General features: G+C 35.6%; 1 protein-coding gene across 1 annotated transcript; it reads right to left on the bottom strand.

Annotated features, from left to right (window-relative positions):
* Positions 1-954: 954 nt before the first annotated feature.
* LOC121323846 (profilin-3-like) lies at positions 955-1,368 on the bottom strand. The gene has a single exon (XM_041265125.1). It carries the CDS (start codon positions 1,366-1,368, stop codon positions 955-957), a length of 414 nt encoding a protein of 137 aa, XP_041121059.1.
* Positions 1,369-10,524: the final 9,156 nt, after the last annotated feature.

A 10,524-nucleotide genomic window follows, 5' to 3' on the forward strand; every position in this document is an offset into this window, starting at 1 on the left:
AGCAAGGCATTGTGAAACACTGTAAAGCTCTGACAATATACTGTAGATACACGTGATCCCCAGTAGATGGAGCACATGTGACAAATAAAAACTCTATTTAATTAAGTGCAGCGTACTCCACCCCAGATAAATGTAATCACTTTTATTTAACTGCGTGTTTTAGCTTTTGTGCAATATCCCCTAAAACTGCAGAACCGTGTATTCACTTTGGTTATTAAACTGCTGTACCGTGTCAAACGGTTTTCTGAAAATCCTATGGTATCTAAGGGCCAAGATGGTTGCTGTAAGAGTGAATTCAGTCTATGCAAATAAGCAATTACACACGTCTACAAGTTGCACAAGTTTATTTATTATAGTTTGTGTCATTGTGTCATTGTGTTTTTTTTTTTTTTTTTTGTACCTCAGTGCAAACGCTCACTTCTGCACAAGTGAATGGGTACATTATGAAAAATATGTTGTAACTCCTTTTAAAAGACCTCGCTCCAAAGAATCTATGCTATTTTTATAGTGACGTTTTGTCGAAGGCAAATATTTTATAATCGCCTTAATTTATACAAACGCACGCAATAAATGTGATTAGTAAGTTGGATCCTTGATGCACTGGTCAGAAACCTCTGCCGTTCAGCACACGTGTCCTTTTTGTAGTCCAGTCTAACCTGTCCTACACAACTGCAAGCAGACAAAATAATCATAATGATAATAATCAAAATCATAACACATTTCTTAGCATTTTACTTTTGCTCGTTTTACCACTGTCGAATTTTTTTTAATAGTGTATAGCTAACTTTTTTCAATGCACAAGTAAAGAAAGACACTCAACATTTAAAATAATAATAATAATAATAATAATAATAATAATAATAATAATAATAATAATAATAATAATAAATCAAGAGACTGGATAACGCAGTAGGGGTGTTTTACTGATGCTTTATAGTAGGTCTCCAAATATTCTTAACTGCCTTTCGATTTGAGGTACTTGACCATTTCGTGGACTTTCTTGTTGAGTACCCCCCCGTGGACGCCCTTCTTTCCCATGAGAAATACCAGAGCTTTCCCCGTCTTTCCTACAGCTAGGGACTTTCCGTCGCCTCCTTTGACCCTGGCATCCAAGGCTGCATCATCATCTTTCAAGAGATTGTCTCTTATAACCGAGGTTTTTTTCCCCCCAATGGTAATGCCGGTACTGAGGAAGCTTGTCCGATCTTTCCCCACCAGCACCTCAACCTCTTGCGGGGTTACGGCAGCCAGGAGTCCGCCCGGTTTGGATGCCCACACCGATTTGTTATCCGAATATCCAACGATGGCAGCATCTTCCACATCCTTTTCCTTGAGAATGGTGCCAATGTAATCTTTCCAGTCACCCATCTTTTTATGAAGTTTGAAGGTTTCTGTTTCTATTCAAAAACAAACATAATAACTATCAAAATCTGTATATTATTACACTGACATTTTGTTATTATTATTATTTTAAGTTTCAGATTTACCTGGTAGGATTACGCAGCTCTCAGTTTTAGAAATGGTTGCTCAGTACGATTTACATTTAACTTATGTTGCATCTGTTTATCGCGTTGCCATGGTGTTTATTATGACATCGTAAAGATTTAAGAAATAATACGCGCGCTCACACACTTGTCCACAAAATACGAAAGAAAAATATATGATATATAACGGTAATAAACAATGTGATTCATTTGACGTGTTTATTGTAACTAATCGTTATACATATTTCAGAAGCGCCTGTGATTTTATTTATGTGTGTATTTGTTTACTTATTTATTATTGTTTGTTTTTACACATTTAGTGACTCCAAATCAAATTTCAATTAAAAAAAAAAACCTACATAAAATTGTCCTTGTGATCGCATAAAAGAAGAAAATATTCCTTAAATTACCTTCATAAATGAAAAACATACGTTTACTACTGTAGTTGAATTTACAACATTATTCCATGCCTGATATGTCTTTTATTGCTACGCGGGGCTGTGATCCCTCCCTAAAATGAGTTTTATCTGTTCATAGAAATGCTTACGGTCTTTTGACAAACAGACATTCTGCAGCAACTACTTGCACCAGTAGAAAGCTATGAATGATATATATTTAATCTTCTTCATAGCTCGGAAACAATCCAGAAAAAAAAAAAAAAAAACGTTGCTTTTGTTATACTGATAATATTTTACATGAAAACATCTAGGATGGTAATGAATTATATTAAAATATAACTTCTAATATATTATTATAACTTAATTTATATAACTTAGTATATTAATATAACTACAGTATATTAATTATGTTTTATTATATTAAACAATAGCCCAGCATAAAATCGGCTGTATTTAAAGAACAATGCATTTTCAGAAAACACTTGGGAATATGAGGATTGCTTCCCTAAACTAAACGGAACTGTGTAAATTCAATGAAAAACATGACGGGTGTCTTTCACTGATTTACATTCTATATAGAATCTTATACATTGGAATCCCGCTATTACAACCCACAAAGCAATACATAAAAATGTCTTCATAGAAAGCTTGCCTTAACAGGAGACCCTCAGCTTGACTCCTTTCTCTTAAATGAGAAAATAAGGGAGGTGCAGGTTTTTTTTTTTTTTTTTGGTGGTGGTTTAAAAAAAAGAAATACAAATATACTGCTGTATATATGTTTATAAATAAAAGTTAGCCATGTTTTAATAGCCTTATTTTCGCCATATTAATACAAACTGAGCGCTAACCCCTGATAGTTCGCTAGTTCGAGCACAAAAACATTGCATTACTTTACAGTAAATACTGGTTTATTATGTTTATGAGGAAAATAGGAAAATAAATACGTATTTTTGTAAAGTTCACCACTAGTGCCACCACTTCAATAAGACAGTTTCACTGTTCTCTTACAAAGGCTTGAATAGGGTAGTATAAAAGGGATTTGATTTGAGGAATGGGGGTGCTTATCTAGCGAGGACTTAGAGACATAAAACTGAACAGCTTGAGAAGAAAATAGCTGGACAAGACGTACGACGTAAAACACTTTGAACTCTCACGTCTCATTGGGTCAGGCTGCATCCGCTAGTGCTGAGCAGCTATTGAGAATGAGAGACAGAACAAATAAGGACAAAGCTCTTAGAAATAATAGGACATGGAGGAGAAGGGAGGAAGAGGACAAAACCAAACACAGACAAAGAGCTGAAGCAGTGCTGAGTGTATAAATAACAAAGGAGATTGACAAGTGGATGAATTGAGGCTGTTCTGAGAGCAAAAGGGGTGCAACTCAATATTAATAAGGTGTTCCTAATGTTTTGTACACTCAGTGTGTATATATATATATATATATATATATATATATATATATATATATATATATATATATAATGATTTCCATTACCCGAGAGTAGATGTTGAACTTCATGCTGATTTGAACTTGGTTCTCGCCAAGATAAGCACCAACTAAGACGTAGTTTTGCAGTAAACTAATGTGATCCATCTGCATCTCCCTCCATTTGTGATGTTTTCCATCTGATGATGTAGATAACCTTCTGTCTGGTGTTGATTGCTGAGGTGTAATGTTGGCTCCAGGGATCAGTTCATTTTGCCTCCCCAGCGCATCACCACACACAACTGCTGTGATGCTGGCTCTGGGGATCAACCCAGTGCGGTCTCCCCAGCGCATCAGCATGACATCCGTCTGGATTGAGCTAAGTAGGGTACATCTCTGGGGTCTTCAAGTGGGCACCTTCCATCCTCGGTGTTTAGTTTGAGAAAAATGAAGACTGCTGTGTACCAAAATGATCAATAAGAAAAACGAAAAAAAAGAAAAGGATATTTTAGGTACTTAAAAAGGTAGAATAATTGATTACATATCAATTATCAAGACGTTTCAGACTATAAGTCTTTCATCGGCTGAACACAAAAAACACTGTACTTTAAGAAGTTGATAAAAAAAAAAGTAGTCTTTTAAACAAAATTCCAGAATGTTGATGTTGATGACGTTAATGATCTCAGAATAGAATGTTCATTCCAAACGCACAGTTTTTAAAAAATGCACACATGTCATTTGTTTTATTCAAAAAAATCACTATTATCACTGCAAATGTGTCTCAGTCTAAATAATTTATTTTTATATAGCGCCTTTCATAGTGGATCACCATTACAAAGCGCTTTACAAGATACAAGACTAGGGTGTGTGAACTATGCATCAGATGCAGAGGCACTTACAACAACATCTCACCCGAAAGAGGGAGCATAAGTGATTTGCCCAGGGACTTCCCGGTTATATATACTTTATCAGGTAAAGCATTGAAAATTAATGGTCAACAAATGGGAAAGCATAGGGAATATATAACAAACCGAAAAGCAGAGCAAAGTGTGGAGAAATGTTTAGGTGCATTTAAATGTGGTCAATCACAGATATGTACAATATGGTACAATATTAAAACCATGGTTAACTTTGGTTAAGCACAGTTAATGCACAGTATAGTATAATAGCCAAAGTTGTGTAATGCATTGCCATCACAGATTCTGACCAGTGTTTGCAGGAAAATATTTGTAAATGTAGAAAACTATGTACAAACAACTAGACTGTGCTATGATAAGGAAAGGAAACTGGGTAATGTCACCCAAGGGTCTAACTGCCAATTAGCTTTGGGCATGCATATATAGTTAGTGTAAAGTTTGTTGTTAGCTGATATATAAGGAAAAAGTACCTGAGCATCTGGGAACTACTAGGGATTCCAATCCAGAGGATAAGACTTCCAGCCCTGCCTTACAAAAGAGTTCCCTGTAACCATATATCTAGTTGGCTGATATCATTTGTATAAGAATATATCCTGCTAGAACTGTTTGCTGTTATATCACTATGCAATAATGGAATGGGTGTTATTAAATAGACCGTATAATTCGATATACTGTAGTCATTCTCATTAGTATTCACTAGTAAATCTTACAAGGTTTAGGATTAAGGTAAAATACCACAATTCCATACATGTTGGTGAGATGAGGTTGAAAGTTCTGTATAAATGGTCATGCAAATAAGTCTGTCTTTTGTAGACCGGTTAAGGTGCTTGCTTGGAACATGCATGTTGAATGGTTCGCACAAAGCTTCTGGTAAAGTAGCAAACTGAAAGCCTCATCTGCTGTTGTGATTAATGGCAGTGATTTTGTGTTTGCAGCTCAGTCTTATGTGTAAACATGAAGAGTCGGGAGATTGTTGTGATGGGAGCTGGGATGGCTGAAATTGGGGCTGCCAGAAGACTCCTGAAGAAGGGATTCAGCAATGTGGAGATCGTAAGCAAGTCTGCACCATGGGGAGGGTAACTCACAGGGTCTCCAAAGGATTCATGAGTTAAATCAGGGATCCTACTAGATTAAAGAAAGTGGTCTGTCGTTATTCTTTTACTTCCATGGTCCTTTAATTGTCAAAATGAAACTACTGTCTGCATTTAAAGGTGTGCTTTTGGGATCTACATAGAGAATGAAGGCGAGGTGCTTGAAATCCTCTTGTTAGCTAAGATCACAGATACTGCTGTCAAGATTGTATACAGCAGTATCTTTTTTTTTTTTTTTATCAGTGTGAAAAATAAAGTCAAAGGTTATTCAGAGTAAGTTCAGACAAGAGTTGAATTTCAATTGTACATCATAATGGTAACCAAAGGCAACATCTTATCACATGTATTGCTTAAATGCATAACCATTAGCCATTTTCTGAAAGCTTTTTCATCATAATAGTTATAAGAGATTTGAGAGCTTTGATAAAAACCAAGCCCCATATATATATATATATATATATATATATATATATATATATATATATATATATATATATATATACTACCGGTCAAAAGTTTTAGAACACCTCCATTTTTCCAGTTTTTATTGAAATTTACGCAGTTTAATGTATCAATGTACTCTGAAATTAAAGCATAGAACAAATAAACAATTGGAAAAGAGAAATCATGGAATCGTTTTGTTTAACAAAATTTAATCTAAATTTTTGACTCATCAAAGTAGCCACCTTTTGCAGATATAACAGCCGAACACACTCGTGGCATTTTTTCTACAATGGAAATCAAATATTGTTTGGAAAGTTCTTCCCAACACTGTTGCAGAAGTTCCCACAACTGTGTTGCACTTGCAGGTTGCTTTGCTTTCACCCTTCTGTCCAGTTTTGAAGGCAAAGGGTGGTCACACCAAATATTGATTTTATGTAGATATTTCTTCTGTTCACTCACTTTGCATTTTGTTAATTGATAAATATAAACTATTAACATGTCTATTTTTGAAAGCATTCTTACTTTACAGCATTTTTTCACACCTGCCTAAAACTTTTGCACAGTACTATATATATATATATATATATATATATATATATATATATATATATATATATATATATATATATATATATTAGGTAGGTTGTATTCTGGTGTTATGAAGTGTAAATTTTAGATTTTCCACAAACACACACACAAATATCCATTCTAAGTAGTAAAACTTGTACTTAGTACTTAGTACAAATTATATTTTACATAATTGTGTCTGTATGCGTGTATGTGTGCGTGTGTGTTGGATAGGTAACCAGACAAATAAGTAGCCAATGCGCGGAGTAATTCAGACAGCATGTGAATTCATTTCTCTTCTTAAATGTTATTATCTTTATGGCAACACATGAAGCTCTCCTCACGATATTTAGAGTCGTTGTTTTCCTACTTAATAAGCAGATACAGACATTTAAATATCCCTCCCCTAAAGGACTACAAATGCAGTAATCTGCATTGGTACAGCCGATGTTGTTTCCTAAATCAGAACTGCATAGCAACACATTTCCTGAAAAGTACGACAAACACGCTGTAAGGAAAACTGTCATGACATAGAAGTTACTTAATTGATTGATATAGTTCAGGTCTGCATGCTCAGTTCAAACTGCCTTGCTTAATGATTTCCATATTCCAAACAATCACATCTGGAATGCTGGGAGTCACCCCAGTCAAATTAATAAAGGATGGATGAACACTACCGTAACTACCTTTACAGGACCTAACTTAATGGGAAATCTAAGTTGCTTCAGTGCCGTTCAGATTATATCCCTCGATAGGTCTAAACACTCTTTAATGTGATTGGCTATATTAAGAGAAAAAAAGGGGTGTGTTCTCAGGAACTGCTATTAAACATGAAAGAGAATTGCGCAATGTGCGGAATTACATCTCTGCACAGGATAAGATATACTGGAATACTGACAGATAAGTGATGTTGAAAGGGATCAGGCTTGTTCTAAAACAGATTCCCTTGTTGTTCCCCAGGCTGTCTGAAAGCCCAGCTGCCCACCCTCTTCAGCCCCCCATTCCCAGAGGGTAAGGCCCAGGTGATCCAGAAAATCGGACTGGTTTGGGTGGACGAGTCTCCTCTTTCTGAAGCGCAGTGCAAGCCACTGTGGTGGAGGCAGCTACATCACTTCTCTGTGGGAAGCCACAGGAAAGGTAAGAGGGCATGTGCTGCAGTTCCACCAGGTTTCATAGTGTCATCGCACTACTATGTATAAAGAATCCAAAGCAAGTGTGAAAAACGGTACAACTAGAGCAACCCAACAAGTTACTGCCTTAAGTCAGAGTCTTCAGTTGAATTTTTCTGATTCTATATGTGAATTCAGGAGTGTCCTCTAAGTTAGTTCATAATTTGTATTCTATACTGTATGCAAGTGTTATTCTGAAACTAATTTAAATAAGATGGTGTTGTATCGTAGATCCATCCATACCTACTATACACTCAATAGTGCTAAATTTAGAAATACTAAAATAAACTTATTAAATTCAATGGCAAATGTTTTGGCTAAAAGTCATTTGAGTTTTGGCATTGAATGTATTAAGCTTATTTTACTATTTCTAAAATTACTGTAGATTCAACAATTTAAAAAAAAAACAGATTTTGCTTTTTCTGAACTTTTATTTTTAATATAAAAAATTGAAAGTCTTTTGAACATTTTCCTGTCGGTTGAGGTTTTCCTAGTTGGACAAGTCAGTCATATTTGCAGTCATTATTATGTATTTGTTTCCGGGAATTTAATTAGTTTTATTCATATATACTTCACAGAGATATGAAAATAAATATATATATATTTTTATTATTTTCATATCGCTGTGAAGTATCTGTCATGTATTCTCACAAAAACTTTCAATCCGCTTGTTTAGTTTTGGCCATGTCTTGATTGGATGGATTGCAGGAAAAGAACCCGAGATCAGCTTTGACCGAGTATGAAGTGAAATCTAACATCACACAGCTCTTCAGGAACTTTAGTGGTAACTATCTTTACACTGAATTTTGTGAAATAGTTATCCCCAGAGGTCAGAACTGGGTTGTGCTCTAGCACAATTTAAAATCTATACAGAACTGCAAATTGGGCTAGCGGTTTAATTCACTAGCCTCTTCTGGGCTCCTGTTATCCAATTTGACACAAATGTCAGCATCTGCTTGAGAGGCATTGAGAATGAATGGAGGGGATGCTCAGGTCAGGATTGAGGGGCACTAGCTGCTGGAAGAGCTGTGAGGAAGGTTGCTCTCAGGGCTTCCAAAATATGTTACTGTCTTCAGGGGGATTATCTTGTTACTGGGTATCTCTTATATACTATTTCAATACCTGGAAACTACGAGGAGGTGTGGAAAGCAGCACAGCCACTTATTTCATAAGAATTCTTCAGTTATTACAGCTCTCACAATGCTTCTTTTCTATGCTAGCATGCAGTATTTCTATAAATCGCTCATGCTTAATAACTGTTTACATATGTACAGAGAGAGAGAGAGAGGGGGTCTGTAGTCTTACACGACACCCACTTTTTCATAGTCTTATTATCAATGTCTTATTAAAATTGTATTTATTTTTCGTGTATTTATACACATTTTTAAAGAATATCCAGCTCACCATTATACTACCTCAAGTACATTCTCCTTTCTTCACTTTTTGAACATTAAATACAATATTCTTCCAGGGCTGCAAGTTTTATTTGCTGGAGAAGTGACTGTCCGGAGTTTGTACTGGACAATGCAGGGAGCCCTGCTCTCAGGATGGCGTGAGGCATACAGGCTTATCCATCACCTACAGTCTAGAGACCCACAGCCTCAGTCAGGCTAAAACTGACTAAACTGCAGGGACTGTGCAGCCCCAGGCACCAAATGCAGTGCAAAGTTCACAGCCAGAGGGGCTAGTATGCAAAAGCAGTTATGTCTCAATGGGACTATATCACCTTTTTTACAAAAGATTAAAATTAATGGATTGATGTGAATTTCCATCTCAAAGTAGCTTTAAAATCCTGCAATACAAAATGATCTAATATATTTTATTATATTGCACATGCTTGTAGTTTCTCTATTTTTTTAACTATATATTGCAAGTAAAAATATATATTGAAGCAGTTTTATGGATTTAAAGAAAGCCAGTGTGCATTAAATTTAAAAGTCCAGGTCACACGGGTAAAAAAAAAAAAAAAAAAAAAGAGGTAAGTGATAGCATCTTGCAATATTTTTAAATTGTACCAGTGAAACAAAGCCGTTCTCCTCACTACCAACCAAAAAACAAAACAATTCCTGTACCTTAACATTTCTGGTGTATATATTCAATTTAAAGACAAGACTGCCAGCCTGGCCTCGTCTGTGTTAGTCAATGTCAATGGAGTGGTTCTGTGCATCTCTGTTGCATCTCTATATACATTGTATTCAGTAATAATGCTTCAATATGTTTTATAGATTCTTAAAGCACTCAGTAATGCAAACTGTTGATGTGTATGATGCCTCTGTAATCTGTTAGTCTACAGCAGGTCCTTCTTTCTCAATAGCGTATTTACAGCCTGGATTAGGATATATGAGTTCTATACCAGTTGATGAAAGGTAAATGTTTATTTAACCTTGCTAGCAGAGATGCTTTTAAGACCAAAAGCTTAGTGTTGAAATACAGTACTAATCAAAGAGCACACCAGGTGAGGCCAGCAGTCAGGATTCCTTTTCACAAGGATTTCCAACTGCAGTTTTTAGAATGATCATTTACAACAGCCTTCAATGGAAATATTTCTAGTCAGACAGACATGCACACTCCCTCCTGCTCTGGGATGCTGTGTGTACTCTGTGTAATCTACATAAGACCCATCTGCAATGAATTACCAGTAATCAATAGCTGTTACAGATTATATTATGATTTTAGAATGTTTTTTCACCTATTATACTGTATTTGTAAAACTACTCAAGTACAGGCAATTATACCCACTTGTTAATCTCCTATTGTATTATCCAGAACAGAGCATTGCAAGAGAGGTACACAGATTCCGGTAGACATCAGCAGAATGGCATTTGCAGGTTAATATAAGATTTTTAGAAATATGGTAAACAAAACCACAGTAACCTTGTAAAAGAGATTGGTTAGTGGTCTGTTGCACCTGAATGCAACAGATAAAGGGCTCAATTCTATAGAGACTTAGTAAGCCCATATTATATAAATACTGGGCATGGAGGCGACAAAGAGAGAAGCCTGAAATAATCCAAGTGTTATCTGTTAA

This window comes from Polyodon spathula, chromosome 12 (assembly GCF_017654505.1).
Source record: "Polyodon spathula isolate WHYD16114869_AA chromosome 12, ASM1765450v1, whole genome shotgun sequence".
Classification (NCBI taxonomy): domain Eukaryota; kingdom Metazoa; phylum Chordata; class Actinopteri; order Acipenseriformes; family Polyodontidae; genus Polyodon; species Polyodon spathula.